At 35.8% G+C, this 18,525-nt stretch overlaps 1 protein-coding gene across 1 annotated transcript in view; it reads right to left on the reverse strand.

Annotated features, from left to right (window-relative positions):
* RSPO2 (R-spondin 2) overlaps window positions 1–18,525 on the reverse strand; it is a 158,099-nt gene that overhangs the window by 45,160 nt on the left and 94,414 nt on the right. Inside the window, exons 3-4 of the mRNA XM_008569722.1 lie at window positions 8,857–9,000; window positions 6,582–6,770 (exon numbers count right to left, since the gene is read on the reverse strand). Of these exons, the coding sequence (XP_008567944.1) occupies window positions 6,582–6,770; window positions 8,857–9,000 (333 nt within the window). The remainder of the gene's footprint in view (window positions 1–6,581; window positions 6,771–8,856; window positions 9,001–18,525) is intronic.

Consider the following 18,525-nt stretch of genomic DNA (forward strand, 5'->3'; position numbering starts at 1 on the left):
GGGGGGGGGGGGGGGGGGGGGGGGGGGGGGGGGGGGGGGGGGGGGGGGGGGGGGGGGGGGGGGGGGGGGGGGGGGGGGGGGGGGGGGGGGGGGGGGCGCTGTGAATCTACCATTGACACCATGTGTGTCATATTAAAGTTGTTTTTATTTCGGAGTGTTGTAAAAATTGTTTTATATATTCTACATTAAGATCAGAGTAGCTTACTGCTGTGTAAAATTCATAAAAGAAAGGCCCCTTTGGAACTTTCCTGTCTTTGCCTTGTTACACAGAACTTCGGGCCTTCGGTGGCATATGTAGTTGAGAAACTTTTTACAAGGACCCATAAAAGAGACGAGTACATGCTGCCCCAGACTGTCATTAAGTGGGGCTAGTAGAGGTTCCAGATGGGACCCTGTAGAGGACAGCACAAAGGTATGGCTTCGTTCACTTACTCGCTTGTTCCCTGTCCCCTCTGGCAAGCAAGGCTGGCACCAGGACAAGCTCAAGATGAAACTGGGAAAAGAGGTTGTCTCATAACCCACCCCCCCACCCCCCAGCCACCATGCCACAAGTGCTTTGCATCAGTTTTCTTTGTCTATATCTAGGTCTATGCCCAAGAAGGCACTTAGTTTTGCCTTCTCTGGACCTCTCATGATCTCCTGTGCACACCAGTGGAGCCCACTTTTCTGTTCCATTTCCTTAGACCCTTTCCCTCTGATTTGTGAGAATTAGTAAATTAAAAAAAAAAAATCATTGCTTTAAAAAACAAATTACCACCACCACCACCAATGTGTGCCAATGGTTATTCACTTTACAGGAAAAAAGTAAAAAAAAAGTAAAAAGTGGGAGAGGGGGCTTTAGGGGAGGAGGGACACTTCCCAAGACACTGTTATGATCTCTGAAGCAGAGATTTCAGACAGTCTAGCTACTCAGAGAAATGCTTAGAGGCAGGTGGATCTCTGTTAGCCATCAATTTTATATAGTAATTATACATTAATGTTTAAAATGTGGCTGCTATGGGTTACTCTCCCAGTTTATAATCACTAGAAAAATAAAGATTATTAATTGTCTTCCATGTATCCAGAGTACCTGGAAAATAGTATAATTTGTTAAATTTAAAATGACTAATACAAATTACTGATTTTTTTCAAAGAAATATAAAAAATTTAACAGAAAACAGAAGGGCAACAAGAATTCCCTTTTGGATGCTCTCTTCTTCATGCAAAAATTTCAATATCAACATTTCTGACAAATGCCAAAAGTTCCAAAAGAAAAGAGATTTTTCTCTTATCCTCTCTCTTCCAAATTACTTGATGTTGGCTTCTATAAAGCAGACCACATAAATTGCAACTCAAATGTAAACAAAATGTAGAGAAATAAAGAACATATGTCCAAAGCATATTTTCTTGACCTTATCCTACTGAAAATGTGCTTATTTCCTGCTCTCAGTTTAATCCATCACAATCTACAACCAACTTTAGTTATATTATCTAATACCTAGTCTACATGCTGCTGTCAGTTTATACAGAAAACATAGATTAGAGCATTCTTATTATTGCCTTTTAAAAAGCAGATGTTTATAAAGATTAAGGTTCTAAGTTGCAAAATAATATTTTCTTATGTTTCCTTAAGAGCAACTTTTGGGAGAATAAAAAGTAGATGACAACCAAGCAATGTCTTATAAGAGGAAAGTGTTATTTTCAAATTGAAATGGTATGCAGTGGTGGATTTCATATTTAAATATTAGCACAGCGCTGGGAAAATGTGACTAGGGCCTAAAGAATCGCACTATATGGTTACTAAAAACCATTATGGTGAGTCGAGGCAACTATGAGCAAAAGAGACAGAAAGCTGTCTGAGCATATGTCAAAGCATTACATAATTTACTTTAAGAGTCTAATTGCTGATATGTGTCAGAGAAAAAAGAAATCAAGCTGAGCACAGAGCCTTCAGATGTGGGGGTGGGGCTCAGATCACCCAGAGTTTCCATGCAGGCCAAGGAGCAACCAGTCAAAGACAAATGCTCAACACAAGGCAGCCTCATCAAGAGAGTCACCTTTGAAAGACGAATGGAAAGATCTTGAAGCCATATTATTTCCCCCAATCTGAAGGCCAGTAACACTAAAATCAGAGGAGAAGAGGGCCTTAACAAGGGCAGCTGAATCAAAGCAAAGCCAGTGGCTCAAAGTTGTGGCATTTATGAAATGAACTTTGGAGTATGTTTCATTGACTATTCTACATTGGAAGCTGTCAGGAGGGGGAGCTGATAGCAGGGTGTGTTTTCTAAAAGTATTTGTAGAGCAAAAGTGAAATATTTCTGGGTGGAGGGAGAAAGAGTTAAAAGTTGGATACTTTGATGTTGGACAACCAAGGCTATATCACTGATCTTTATCATAAAGATAAAGGAAAAAGCACAGGAAAATTTAGGTTTCCCAGGCAGCAAGACATTGATTCTATTCTTATCTCTACCACCGGGGACCAGTCAGAGTCTCCCTGGAGCTCAGTTTCTTCCTCTTCCCTAAAATATGGTGGTAGAATCAAGCATATTCACCAAAAAAAACAGCAACAGAGTCAACAGCTAAGAAATTTTCCCTCAGGTCTTCAAAATATCTCATTCATTCAAATCTCTCACCAAATATAACTTCCTCAATTTCCCTGAACACCCTACATAAAATAGTACACTCCCAACCTATTCATTAGCTTCCTATCCTGCTTTATTTTTCTTCACTTCCCTGTCTCCACATGAAATTATATATACACTCATCCATTTACTTCTTGATTGCAATTATTTCAAGTAGAAAAAAACTCTAAAAGGATCCTGAGTAACCCCATGCCTACAACAATGATTGGTACATGACAGTGCACAACAAATATCTAAGTAAATAAATTAACAAAAGTTAGTTGTCATAGGAGTTGATAAAATAACAAGGAGTCTCATACAGGTAAGACAGAGTATTTCAGGTTGAGGTCATGATGCTGGACAATCCTGTGAAAGAGTGGTAGATTACAGGCACCTACAGGTGACATTTTCTCTTATGCATGGACATTTCTCTTATGCATTTTCTCTTATCCTTCAACATCATACCTCTGCAACCATGATTTTGTTCTTTCTGTTGTCATTTAAATGTATGATTATAGCATGTTTACATTTTTCTCATAAGATACTCCTAATAAGCAACACGGTCCAGACTTGAAATCCCTTCCATTTAAAGCTTTGGGATATATGTTAATAGAATATTAGTCCCAACAGGATTGATTCTATTAATTAGTCAACTCAGGGAGTCTGAGAGAGGAATGGAGACAGTCATATCTGCAATAAGTACAGCCTTTATTTTTAAGTAGTCCACTCTTTCTTTTTACTTGTTTCCTATGCTTGCTGTTCAATATTTTTTTCTCTCACTCATGGTCCATGTTTCTCTTTTTTCCATGTCTTTGCTTCCCTCTTTTTTCTGTCTTTTCTCATTCTCTATACTTCCGTTATATTGGTAGCTAAACCACAGGTCATATGCAGATTTTAAAATCTTATTTAGCCTTTGAGGGTTGACTATACAAGTAGAGTCATTCCTGAAGTAGGAGAGTGAAAGCTGCCAGATGTAGAAGGCTTAACAAATGCACGGTGCAGCTACTAAGAAAGTGTTCAGTTTCTTGGTTGTGAAACAATGCTCTTGGCCTGCCAAGTTTCTTCCTCAGTGCTCACATGATAGCCACAGAACTTGCCCACCTCTTTTGGCAATTAATCCTAGAATCATCAGATTTTAGAACTAGATTGGTCCTTAAAGATCATCTACCCCAATACCATCAATTTACAAATGAGGAAATGGAGGGCAAGAGGGGTTAAATGACTTGCCAGTGGTCACAGAATTAATAAGTTGACAGGATGTACAGACTCAAATATCCTGATTGCCAGACCAGGCCCTGGAAGAGTGAGTGTCAGAAAAGTCCAAGAAACCTTGCAGGTTACATCGTTAAAAATGAAAGAAAAGATAACTGATCTAAAAGAAAAGTTTGGGAATGAACACTGAGTACTTCAAGTGTTAATCAATCTACTACTTATTTCCAGATTTTTTGAAACTAAGCATATAACTGGAAAAAAATAGTCTGGACCATTATACTTTTTAAAAAACTCTTACAGCAATTTATTTTCTCATATTTAATAGTTTTCAGTGTAACATCTCATACACTTAGTGACTATTCCATTACGCTGACCTCTAACTTAAGCCCTTCAGTAATTTAAAGCAGCTGATTTTAATGTGCTGCTGCTTTAGTGTGAAGGAGGTTAAGTCTGTGTTTGTGTGCAATCAGGTTAAGATTGGCTCCAACAGGAGAAAAATCCATACATATGTTGAAAAGATCTGAAAAAAATGCCTGTATTCCCAACCTGATTACGACTTACATTTTTGCATGGTTTATCAAAGCAGATCACTAAAATCAAATCAAGATGTAAAATAGGATAAAATGGTTTTCTTCTCCATTTTTCCATTAATCACCATGACATATTCAAGAAACTTTTCCCTTTCTCACCTGAGGCAAGGTGGGACACTCCACTGGAAGTTATGCCAATTTTTATTAATTGGTGCTCAAGTTCCAAAATTAATTTTCTAGTTTTCATTTCCTACATTTGTAAATAGAAGTTATTTTATCATGGTTATTTGCCATTTTTTTAAATCAACAATTAATTCTATTTCATTTCCCTTTTAATAAAATAAAACAAATTCTAATATAACTTTGAAAGCCTACTTAAAGGTTCATAAAATTGATTTTATTTAACTGAAAATGTAGACACAGGGATTAGCAACAGCTGGTCTTTCCCAATAAATAAAACTTGGTAAAACCTAAATAGGAATTAAATCAGAGTTTATTACTGGTTCATTTTTCAAAAAAAGAATTAGAAAATCATACATAAGCATTTGTTTTGGCATAATTTAAGCTGCTGACAGTGTCAGGTTATATCCCATTAGGACAGTATACTGTTGCCGGTAGCACAAAAAAATACAAATGCAATAAACGTTATGGTTAACAATCTAGCTGTTATCTAGAAAATTCTCAAGCAAGATTGGGGTTAGGTCAAAATAGAGTTTGAGGAGAGGGAATGTGTTGGCTTCTTGTTACACATAAGCATGTTTGTAACAGGAGCATTCTCAGTTTAATTTTTGCTATTAACATAAACCACAATTGGGGGACCATGTTGCTGGAAGAGGAATGGGGGGAGGAGCTAGTTATATAAACAATATACAACAAAGAAAGTCTTTATTTCCAATACCTGAATACATCGGGTTTGTTTTTAGGCAGAAGGTTGCAGGTTAAATGCTCTCAGCTATCCAAGAAGGGGCTTATTAGTTTTGTAAGAAAATATTTTCTTATAATTTGACTGAAAAATACCCAGTTTAAGTGAACAAAACCATCCCTTGTTAGTGAAAATCAGACCCAAAAAAACTTTGTTTCAAAGACCCAGTAAGGAAAAGCAAAACTAATTCAAGAGGAAAAGCTCCTTTTCTAATAGTCGCTTCTGAATCTGGATCTAATAGTTCTCAAAGGCCGACTGGAGTCTTCAAGTCTTAAAGTTTTGTCTCTCTCCGTAGATCACAGGCGTTCTCTATGAGGTAGCATAATACGTTTGTAAACCCATTTTAAGCAGATATACATTCTCTTTCTGGGCTATAGTCATAAAGCTAAAAAATTATGCGACAGGAAAAAATAAAAGCAAACAAAAGTTTTGATTATTTTATAGGGCAGTTTTCCCAAGACAACTTTCTTTTTGGCTTTTCTGTTCTGTGTACTAAAATATCCCAACTTCATCTCCGGCAATGTCATACCCACTAGTGATACAATAAATGGTAACAAATGATTACTGCTTTAAGCAGCAGAGTGTCAGGGTTGAGAACTGCATTTCAATGTACTGATCTGTTTCAGCCAGCACCTTAGCCATGGGCTCTTCTCGTTTCTAAATGGGCCTAATCCTGTTATTACAGAATAATTACTGCAAATCAGCACAATTACTACAAAGACTTGAATAAACACACACATACCAGTAGCTGTTTTCTACAAATTATTATCAAAACAAAGAGAAACGGCTAATTGTGGTAACATTAAGACAACGTTTATTCCTCCCAGTGTTTGGGTAAGTTTATTTTAAGTTGTCATCTTCAACTTGTAACGATGCAGATGATTTTACAGATTCCATAAACCTTTCTAATCTAAATTCTTCTCAACTGAAAGTTGGCTGCTTCCCTCACAGCAACCTCTGCAGAGGCCTGATTTACTAAGAACCCGCTTTTATGGTACATTTGCAAAAAAAAAAAAAAAAAAAAACATATATATGTATATATGTATGTATGTATATACTTTGAGAAAGCTCATTTGTAATATACTCTTCTAAATTATTTTTAAGGTATCATGAAAATGAAAATAAATGAAATATTTACTTTATAGTCTTCACAACTTAAGCATTTGTTTCTAAATAAGTACGAGGTACAATTTTATTCCTCACTGCTATTATCAGGTTTTCTTCATGGGTATATAATTTTTACTGGAAGGAAGGGTAGTTAGGGAGGGGAAGGATTCAGAAAGCATACAGCACACGATAGTAATTATTCAAACCTACCTCCTGGACAATGCCTCAAGGCCATCTTACATCTCCTGGATTCAGCAATGGTTGGACATGGTATTGTGTCTTTTGCTGGCTTTTTTACAATTTGTCGTGTTCTGGTTTCCAGACCCCATTTAAATCCACATGTGCGATTATTTCTGCTACAAGTTCCCCATTCGCTCCAATGACCAACTTCACATCCTTCTAATAAAGATTAAAAAAAAAAAAAAAAAAAAAAACACAAAGCACAGATAATAATTTGGTATCCATTTGCTTCACTGTCAAATTTATACAGCAGTGTTTCTCCTCTGACCCACCTTCAGATACCAAAAACTAAGTTGTACAGTCCACAGAGACCCACACCTGCCTTTTGAGAACTTTAATTCTTTGAACTATAGTTTACTTGTATCTGCAATAAACAAAGGCCACGTAAGTCATTAAAAAGCTATTACTTTCCCTTTGTCTTAGTTCACTGATTGAAGGGATGCTACTGGTCAGTTCTAAGGACACTGACATGTCTAACCTTTAAAAGATTCAACAGTTACCACCTGTAGTAGAAGGCACACTTTTACTATGACAGAAAAAAAAAGTTTTATAGATTAATTCTGAAGGCCCCTCTCCCTGCAAAATCCACAAAAGTGTTTATTTTGGAAGCACTTGGTGAAAAAGATGGGGAGATTGTTTTTTCATTTTTTAATTCTCTCTATTCTTTCAACAGGTGTCTGGAAACCACAATAGGTATTTCTTATTCCTTATATTGATGTTATACAATACTATGGTTTGAAAAACAAACAGAATCAGATATTTGAAAATATATGTTTTCCCTAGATATATAAAAGCTTTTAGAAACCCTCTGGTAAATCCATGTAAGGGAAAAGTAGGTCCCCCCACCCCACACCCCGACTCCCTGGTAAGGTGGAGGAAAGAGTAAAAGGATAAAACAAGTAAGCTTAAGTCTCCTCCTCAACTTCACCGTGAATAAGCCCTGTCACACTAGTGGACGAGGAGTCAGGCCCAGAGTCCACACACAATTAATAGTGCAGTATTCTAGATCTCAGCAGCCACCATAGCTATCTTTAGATTTTTCAAAGCCATTTAAGATTTTTATTTTTCAAAGCCATTTAAGATTTTAAAGAAATGCATAGGACTCCGTTTTTAATGTGTTTATAGTTAAGGATTTCATAAGCATTTCCATTGAACATTTGCAATGGGTGTGAGTCTTGTCTCTCAAAAGCAAATTCAACATTTTGCATATGCTCTTCTAGTGACTTTCTTATTTTTAATAGTATTGCCTCTATGAATATTAACACACATAAATGGGAACTTCAGTGTACACATTTTCCAAAAACTGCTCATTTAAGTGTAATCTCCTCTACAAGCTTTCAAATATATAATTACAGACTATTTCAGCAATATTTCTGCAGAAAAAAATTGTCAATTTTCTTTTAAGTCTGTATTTAAAGGGATGGAAAGTCTAATTTATAATACATAGCTCTTTTATATATCATATCAGATATAACATCAAATTTGGGGTGGGGGGAGGGGCACATGTAACGATACCCATGATTAGATTCAGGCATTCATCAAAATCTAGCCACTGACAGATCTTTACCTTTTAATCAGTGGTATAAAAATTCCAAAATATTTTTTAAATGCTCAGAAATTATAAAATTTATAAAATGTGTACTCCTAGGTATTTTCCACACATAATATAGATATGTGTATTAAATTATGCATTCAAGTTATCTAAATTTAGTAAAAGTAAAATTGTTTTAATGCACTTTGCAACATGTATCATCAACAAAATATATCTGGCACAAAACATTATTTTTAATTGCTTTTTTTTTTTAAAACACACAAAGCTAAGCAAGCAGCTCTATAATTTATAAACATAGCAAAAGCAATAGAATAGATATCCAACATGGTGCTGCCTTGAAATTTTGTTGCTTTTCTTCTAAACAAACTGTTTTTCTTTAACAGTTACTAATAATTTATTAAGAAAATAAGAAAGGGATGTATATTTATTACACAGATAAAAAGTTTTATCAGCACTTAAGTAGGTTAACCTAGTAAACATACAACTAACAAATTTTGTACCAAGATATGAGAATACCTACCATCATGATTCCTAAAGAATTCAGAAAGTCAGAAAAAAATTTACATAATTTTTAGTTCTGATTAACAAGAGAACCAATTTGTTTTAGGTTGAATATATCCAGCGTGCATATTTTCAGGAAACAGGTGTTAAAACAAAAGTTGCAGTTTGAGAGTTACATTAAAAACTACTCACCCACACATTCCATGGTTTCGTCTAATGGTGCAAAACCATCTGGACATTCATCAAAGCAACGGCCTCTATGCAAATAAAAGCCTACTTTGCACTTGGTACAAAAGTCTTTGCTAAAGCAAGAATCACAGTTTTCTATTCTGCATCCTAAAAACAATTTTAAAGAGAAAAAGAAACTTTCAGTCAAATAAATTTACTTGTATTACAAATAAAATTTTCACAAACTCACCGGTTAGCCCAATTGAAATTCTAGTGGTCAGAGAAATATGTGTTCGACTCATTTGTTTCCTGATGTCATCTTATTCTAAATCATTCCTCCCTCTTCCAACAACTCACCACATCAATAAGCTAAGAGAGAATGTCAAACTAGGGCCACAGGCAGCATGAGACCCTTCGGGATTGTTTGCAACTCCAAATGGGATTAAAACAAAAGATTAAAAATAAATCAAAAACACCCCCACTACAAATTATATTGTTGCCAGGATCGAAATCTGTTCTGCCCTCGAAAAGACGTACAATGAAAAACACGATGCGAACACTGTAATCAGTATCTTCTGTTTGGGGACAGTAATTGAGTTAAGAATTTTAATTTTGAAAATCAAAGAGAAAATGGGGTAGAAAATGTAACCAAAATGTGAACTCACTGAATACTGAAATTTTAAAAATTGAAAAAATAGAATTTAAAGGTAAAATTCTTTTATTAAAATAGACTATGCTAGAAATAATGATAGTTTTTAGACCTATAAAAAGAAAATGGCAACTCTTTGCCTTTCAGTTTTGAATTTAAGCAGGTTTTCATGTATTAAATGACCACCATGAAGCAGCTAACTCAACTTCTAAAATGTTACCAAATACACAGTCAGAACACACCAACTATGTGTGGGTTGAAGTTCACAGGGAAATTATACTATTGCTCCTTTGAGAGGGAGGAAAATGATGGACACAGAGGAACAATTCATCATCCCATAAAAGGTTCATTTGTAGTCTTAAATACTGTAACCTATATTTTAATAAAACAGTGGTCAATAGCTGGTCAGTAGCCTCTCAATCATGGTCAAAATACATAACCATTATGTCCACAAATTGTTGGTTCTTGCTACATTTTTTTTTTTTTAAAAGCAAGCAGCCCTTCCTGTTATAGAATTATTTTCCAAGAAATGATAAGCATTCCAAAGGATAAAATAGAACTAAAGGGTGAAGAGAACAAAGCATCTACACTTTAAAAAAATGAAAAGAGGACTACACAAGGGTACTTCAAAAAGTTCGTGGAAAAATAGAATTACAAGTTAATATGAATCTTCCCATGAATTTTTTTGAAGTACCCCCAATACACTTTGTAAATCAGCTGTTACAAGGTCTACAAGGTCTGATTTTTCTTTAAAATATGGCCTTCACCAATAAGCTTTTTGGCCAAAAAGTTATAACAATAAGCATTTGGAACTGATCTATATTGTTACTTGTAGCTCTCTTTCCTCATTTCATTCCACATTCCTAATACCAGTTCCTAGAATGTGGAATTTCTAAAATACCTGCCATTCTCTATAAAGCCCCTTAGGACTTCTGCAGGCATAAATCCTGCTAAAAGAAAGCTTAATTATTTATTCTCAAATTTAAGTAGAATAAAAATATGATACATTCAAATTGGAGACTACTACAACCATTTAAAAAGCTCAAAGTGAATTCTAAGTAATGACTCAGAAAAAAGCTCTAAGACCTAGCATTAAGTCAAAAAGGCAAGTTGCAAGATACATATAGTACGATACAATAAAATTATATGTGTGTGTGTGTATGTTCCTGTATATGAAGTAGCTTAGAGAAGTTAATTTGGTTAAGTCCTTAAAGAAGTTAATTTACGTCCTTGTGTAGAATTTTGAAATATGCTAAAAACTATGTATTTCTGAATTTCAATCTTTTATAATTTTAATATATTAATAATAAAAGTCTAACAGAAAAAGTTATTGAAATATACATTTGTGACCTATTCAAGTTTATTTAAAAATTACTATATTAACATTATGAAATAAACCCTTTTGATTTTAACAGGCAGGAATAAAGACATTATCTCACCTCTAACACTTTCAGATTTGGGTGTATGAAATTGAACCCCTTATTTAATAATGCTGAACTTGTAACCTTCAAAATACACAATATTTAACCATCTCTTGCCAATATCCCTTGTTTTCATATGTTCAATGGCACGTATCATAAGAAAAAAAAAACTAAATAAAACATTGTCAATGCAATAAAACATTTAAAAAAAGAAAGTTTGGATGGGGGCCAAGTCCTCACATCTGAAGCTCTGCTGGCTTTCCTGATCTCAGTTGCTCTCTGCCGCAACATAAAACCAACCCAGATGGCCTATGCCTTCAGCAGTCTGCACTGACAGAACTCATGTAACCACACACATCTATAAACCCAAGGCTTTTTAAAGCTAGCAACTGCACAAACCACCTACCTCAGAAGTCTCCTTCTGATGTGTGCTTCAGCACCTGGAAACCTCTTCTCCCCAGCTCCAGGCCTATCTACAATCCCTTGCCCTGTTCAGCTATTTCTCCAAGAGGAAAAAAAAAACTTTGTTTTGCTTTGGGAAAAACACTCTTTGTGGGGCCTCATAGTCCTATACTTTCTCACCCAGCTTATAGCTACTTCCCAAAAATTACTTAAGCTTGTTATCCTTAATTTAATTGGGATTCACGTCAATTCTATTGATTTTTATTTAAATATGAAAGTAAAACATTCTTATTATAAATAAAAATATAAAACAGTACAGAATGTTTAAAGGAAAATATGAAAATCCTTTCTCACCTGAATAGTACATCAGGCCTACTCTTCAGAAATAGCCACTGTGTTAACAGTTCCTTATGTACACTTTAGGAAAAATCTCTATGTAAATCTTATCAATTAGTGAGTTAAACACCATTAAAACACCAATGGGATCATACAATAGATTGTTAAACTTTAAAAACTTTATACTGCATAAAAAAATAGGTATAGCAAAACTTACTAAACACAGGCCTTCTCTATAAAAATATGGGCTTTAAATCCTTGTTAGAAATGTAAGATCCTGGTTTAGCCAACTTACATGCTTCTAAATTACAGTGCCTTCTCAAAAATGTAACCCACCAAATGAGGACTGCCAATACTGGTTTTAAGTAAAATTACTGTCCAAGTAGAACTGTGTCCAAATGCAGTCTGACAGCTTACCCTGGCCAAGAAACAAAAAAACATAGGCTGGGTACCCCCTCTTCTGCTCTTCTGTCCTTGCACAGTACCCCATACAGGCTCTAATACAACATTTTTCAAATTATACTATAGTCCAGTTCAACAATTCATTCCAAACATTCCCCAAGAACCTAGTAAGGGTCAGGTATTATGCCAGACCCTAAGAACATAAAACTTTAATATCCATTCCCTATCCTGGAGGTGCTAAAGCCAAAGAGAGGGGCCACGTGGCACTAACAGGGCACTGCAATGTAACAGTAGATATGAGAGGCATGTGTTGGGTACACTAGAGGTAGAGAAAAGGGTCCCATTTCTGTTCTGCCATTAAAGTTTTATTTTTTGAGTCTGAATTCCCAATTCCTAACAGGGCTGGACACATAGTGGAGTTTAAATGCTTGCCAAGTGAACAAACATAAATGCCATTTAATACTCAGTTTTTAAAATATTTGAATGCTTAGCATGAGATTGCTTGCACATGCACTGTAAATATTTCTAATGTAAAAAAAAAGCCATGCTTGCTGTAAAGAACTGCAAATCATATTGGAAGAACAGTGAAACACCTGAAAACAATTATAATAGAGAATTTAAATATCTAAGTAAGGCAGGTGATATGTGCTGTGGAAATTGGAACCTCAGATGAGCATGTTTTAGAGAGACAGGGAAAAGCAGAGTCCTGGAAGGGACAGCCACACATAACGCAATAGAGAGAATTTACATGGTGCCATGTGATAGGCCCAATGGTGGTTGGCTTGGATGGAGTGGAGGTTAAAAGGTGGGGATGGCCACTTGGGTTTAGAGGTTGTGGGTGGTGAATATAAATTATTTATTTGTACTTTGTGTTTTTGAGTATTTAAGTAACAATTAAAATTAATAAAAATGAAGCTAAGTTCAAGATTAGGGGCATGGTGTGACTAGTACTGAGTGTTCCCCATAGATTCCTGAACACGGGGGCAACGTGACCAAAATGGTACCTTGTTTGTTCCCCCATTCAGACAAGTGGGGCCAGGCATCCTGATGGATACCTGCAGACACAGGTGATAAAGCAAGCTTCCTACAGCTAGGGATCTTCAGTCTACTAAAGGGAAAGGAACATAAGCAGGCAATTAGGTGATGATGGGACCACTCTAAACTAGAAGTATATACAAAGTGAGCTGGAGAGTGAATATTTTCAGAAAATTAACCTCCCTGAAAGCAGGAAGAGAGTGGAGGTCAGGAAAAAAAACACTGGGAGGCTCAAGACTCAGAGATAAGAGTAATGGGGAAAGGAATTACCATGAATCAGTAGAACTGACAAACTGAATGGAGAAGGTGAAAAACAGAAGCCAAAGATCACACAGTTAACCCATCTTCCTTTGGTCCCACAGTGCTCTTGGGGCACTCAGCACACAGAGAATTTGTTTTGTTTATCTTTCTAGCTAGATCTAGGTGACAAGAATCATTTCTTAATGGAGTATCTCGGCATGGCCAATCATAAGCAAGAAAATTAAAACCTTAAATTAAAAGCAGAGACAAATCAACCTTTGTTGAATCCAACTGTGAAAATGTAATTCTATATATTACAATCAATTATTGGAGAAAATATATTTCTATATATTATAATCAATTATTGGAGAAAGGGAAGAAATCAGTGAGGAATCCATTTTCCCTTATTTCTTCATGCTCATCAGGGCTGTGGGCTTCACGTTGCCTTAGCACAATGTGAAAATCCAACTGCTTGTTGCTCTTCAACTGCTCTTTATTTCAAACCAGCGTCTCCATTCAGAACGTGGCAGCCACTGACACCCACAATGGGTTTGTCCTCAGGTGGCAGTTACAAAATTTAAGGAGTATCAGGCCAAGCCACGGGAACCCCTAGTGGCTTCTCTGCTCATAGTAGCATAGAACTTAGAAATTAAAGAAACATTGTTCCAAAAAAAACATTTAAAATTAGACTTCAAACAATCTTTCACATGGAAAGTACTAGACTTCAACTTAATATGAGGTTTCTTAAAATTGTTTAAATATTTTTAGGCTTCTCTAAAATCTTTCAAATACTGCTATTTAACATTCCTTCTCAAAACTTGCAATGGTTTATAAATACTCCTAAATAAAGTTTTTAAGCTTTTTCTTACTAAAATCATGCATTAATATGTAGTATTGCAGTAATCCCATTAGAGTATGGATTGGTGAAAACTATGACCTAAAAGCTAAAACTACATTTTTTGTAAATAGTCTAAGTACACACAGCTCATTAGAAGCTTCATTATATTTCAACCCAAAAAAAAAAAAAAAAAAAAAAAAAAAGACAGATCCAGAGGTTCCAGGACTCAGTGTTTCTTTTTCTTACAACTAAACTCAGTGATGATGCAGAAAACTAGCATTACTAAGTTAACAGAAGACCCAGGGCGAAGTTTGTAAAACCCAGTGAAACAGGTTTAAATCAAGATTGCCTTTATTAGCTTGAATAATTCGCATTGGATGAAATTCAATTATGTCAAATGCATTATAGGACACGTAGAATAACAGCCAGAGGCAAGAAATAAGAACTATATTGAGAACACAGTGGCCACTCAAACAGTACAGTGGTCAGCAAATCTGAGGTTGGAATCATGGCTCACTTACTATTGTTTGACTGTGGGCAAGTCAGTAAAGCTCTTTGCCTTAATGTTCTCATCTATAAAAGGAGGTAACATCAGGCTCTGTCTCATAGGGTTGTTGGGAAGATTCCGAGGTTTAATAAACATGAAGACCTCAGTGCAGTATCTGCTGCGTAATTAATGACTAAAGAATGTAGCTACTATGAGCATAAAAATGTACCAACTGGGATAAAAAGATGGTATCCAAGATGGCGGATGAAAGGAAGCTCAAACAGGATACTCCATGTGAAAGATACATATTTATAATTTTAATAAATAACCTATGTAATTTTAATAAATTATCCATATATATGCACTGCTCAAAGGAAGAGCATTATCCATAGACTACTACGTGTAGTAAACATAGTGGCTTTACCCTTGTTTAGCTCGAGCAGCTAAACAACGTGCTGCCCATCATTTGGTAAGCACCTACAGAAAGTCCTCTGCTTTGAACACTAGGAACCAGGAGTTGGGAAATAGATCTAAAGACAATTTGGACCTTGTAGGAGCAGGGACAGAAATCATGCCCTCTCTGTGCCCTACTCTTTTCACCATCAGATAGGTGAGGATAATACCCAGCTTACCTGTATCAGACTAATGTCCTGGCCTAGGAGTGATTTTAATACTCAAGGTGCAATTAGGTAGGATGAATAGACTCCAAGTTTATATATTGTTTTTAGACAGCTACAGAATTCTATCTTATATGCCACAGTTCCCTTTATTTCAACTTCTGAGGATACATATGCTCTCAAAAATAATTGTTTTTCTCCCTACTCATTTTAACCTAAAGTGTTGCAACAGTTCATTTTTAAAAAGCCCAGAACTCAAACTTGTGAAATATGTTGCTGGTAGTTTCATTGTAATATCTGAATGAGTAAATATTATATCTTTCCCACCCACACAAAAAAATATGAAGAAACATTGAGGCTTGTGTAAAATCATGTGGTCAAATAATGAGGAACTATAAAAATGTTGGCTGCATTTCTCATGTATTCAAGTGATGCATATTTGAAATCATTCTCAAAACAAGTGAAATTAAAACTCAAACACATTTGCTGAGAGTACAACACTAGGTGTTTAAATGGATTTTTTTTTTCTTTGAGGGAGGTAGGAGGAGGACAACTAGCTCAACATAAAATAGGAAAGGAATGTGATAGCAATAAAAAAAATTATAAACCAAATTAGTATCTCATATCAGATTTTAAATTCCTGCCAGTAGCAGATCTCTCATCTTGGTTACTCCTTGTGCTTTTCCTTTTTTGGTAACTTGTCACGCTTTCATATTAAAGGTGGAACCAGAGCAGTTTAACAACCTTCAGACCTGAGTCTTAATTGGATTTTTGAAACACTGGAAAATGAAGATCTCTCTACCTAAATAAAGGGAGAAATACAGGTAAGCTAGAACACATCTTGCCCTCCACTCAATCCCCCCTCAAGGGAAACAAGAAGAATCTTTTAATCCCTTCACACTCTGAATAGGCTAGAGCAGAGGTCAACAAACTTTTCCTGTAAAGGGCCACAGAGTAAATATTTTAGCCTTTGCAGACCATACTCAACTCTGGTGTAGCATGAAAGAAGCCATATACAATACATAAATGATTAAATGTGTGGCTGTTTTTCAATAAAACTTTATTTATGAACACTGAAATGTGAAGTTAATATAATTTTCATGTGTCACAATATTGTTCTTCACTTGATTTTTTTCCCCCCAACCACTTAATCTAAAAGGTATTCTTAGCTCAAGTAGCCTACGGAAAAGATGACAGGCCAGATTTTGCACTTGAGTCATAGTTTGCTGACCACTTGGCTAGAGAATGACTGATATCCATGAGGCAACCCTAAAGGAAGAAGGAAAAAAAGAAAAGGGCTTCAATCTGAAAACACCAAATGGTAGCATTTAAGCGTGGGGAGGCACAGTGATGTCTAACATACACCATCTGGCTTTGTGCATAAGAGAAACATCAGATGAGGAGGAGGATGCTGGAATTCAGTTATCTCAGCTGGGGATGCTTTTACTTCAATATTTTTCATGCTACATTGATAAATCAAGAAAGATGACTCCTGATCAATGGGTCAAAATTCCATCCTATCTTAATAAGCTTCTAATTTCTTGCTTGCTGGGGCATTAACTTGTGAATGAAGGAGCTGGCTGGAAAGAAGGAAGGACGAGAGAATAATTTTACAAAACAATGTGTTTTGGCTGAAACCAGTGTAGCATACATGCCTGATCCTATGGTTTGATATCTTTAATCAGCTCTGTTTGTGAAGGTGGCTTTGTGAATTCTGCTAACCTAGTTTGATGACAAAAGCAGATAGACTCTCTTCTGGCCATGTCATGGCAGCCAACCCTCGATCTAGTCAGTGAAGTTCTCAAGTGTCTGTCACCTGCTCTGTGAATGGGGATACTATAAGCTCTCTCACAGAACTGCCAGCTGCAAATGAAAAGACCTAAGTGAAAGCACTTTAAAAACTAAAACACTAAGTAGATGCCTTACTTGCACAAAGGAAAACAGTGCATGAGGTAGCATCTCTAAATAGGATGATGTTGCCTAACTGGGGTCTACACTGAAATAAGTTTGTTCAAGACAACTACCAAACTCACAAGAAACTTAAATTTGAGCCTGAAAAATAAGATTTCCTCTATTAAACAGGTGGACAGTTTTTGTTTTGTTTTTTTACTTTCCAATCATTAGTACCATTACTAAAAATAAAAGTAAAATCTTTTGTAAAGAGTATTGAAAATCACATAGCCATGTTTGCCACAGAGGAGAAAATATTGATTCTGCCTCTCAGGATATTTATTTGATATCTGTTTTCCATACCAAACAGGGAGAAAGTTCACTGTGAGTTTTCTATAGAGGGTTATGTAATAAAATTAAAACAGGGTCTATCTCACAACAAGCAGTTATTGTATTACTTCTGCAGACCAGTACATTAAACATGTGCAGTGCACAGGTGAATAGCCATTATCAAAGTTGTTAATAATATCCCTGGTCTGGTCTACTTAAACCCTTGATGGTGCAGCTGTACTGATGCTCCAGATCACAATGATGAAACTAAGACCACTCTACCGCAGCTACAGGAGGACCACTGTAATCTTTCATAAACACACATTTGTCATGTCATTTCTCTGTATTAAAATTCTTCAATGGCTCCCCTTCACTTCCAGAATTAAGTTCAAACCCTTGATTTTAAAATACAAGATCCATCTTGTTAAACATGCCCACCTATCTCCCTAGCCTCAACTCCACATGTACCTTTCACCCCAGCCATGCTGAGTTATATATATTTGAAGTTTCCTCAAAATATCTCATGCCTTCCCAGCACCCAGATCCTATGACAATTCTTCTGTCATATCTGTTGCTAATAATCCCCCAACTAAATGCAGAGCCCCATGAAGAAAATAGAGCATGTCTTACACTAGTCTTTATTCAAAGGGCCTGCCATGGGAGCCTGACATGACAGATAATGATAGATGTATCTGCCGAATGACTAACAAATTTAATATTGAATTCCTACCAGTTTCAAATAAACACTGAAAAACAGTCCATCTTCAATATTTTAATGCAATAGCATCATTTTGTTGCAAACAAAAAATACTAAGATTATAAAAAAGCTCCCATTTCCAAATTAGACACCAACTTATTATTTACTAAATTAAAGCTCTTATGTCTTATTTTTTTCTTTCTCTAAGAAACAAAATGTATGCATATTTCTTAACTGTAAGCCAAGTAGAGATGAGGGCTGGAGGGAGAGACTGAACACTGAAGAAACTAGACTTAAAATACGTATAAAGTTACGAAGAGATCAATAACTTAAAAAGAAACTACCAACA

This window comes from Galeopterus variegatus, unplaced genomic scaffold (assembly GCF_000696425.1).
Source record: "Galeopterus variegatus unplaced genomic scaffold, G_variegatus-3.0.2 Scaffold28, whole genome shotgun sequence".
NCBI lineage: Eukaryota > Metazoa > Chordata > Mammalia > Dermoptera > Cynocephalidae > Galeopterus > Galeopterus variegatus.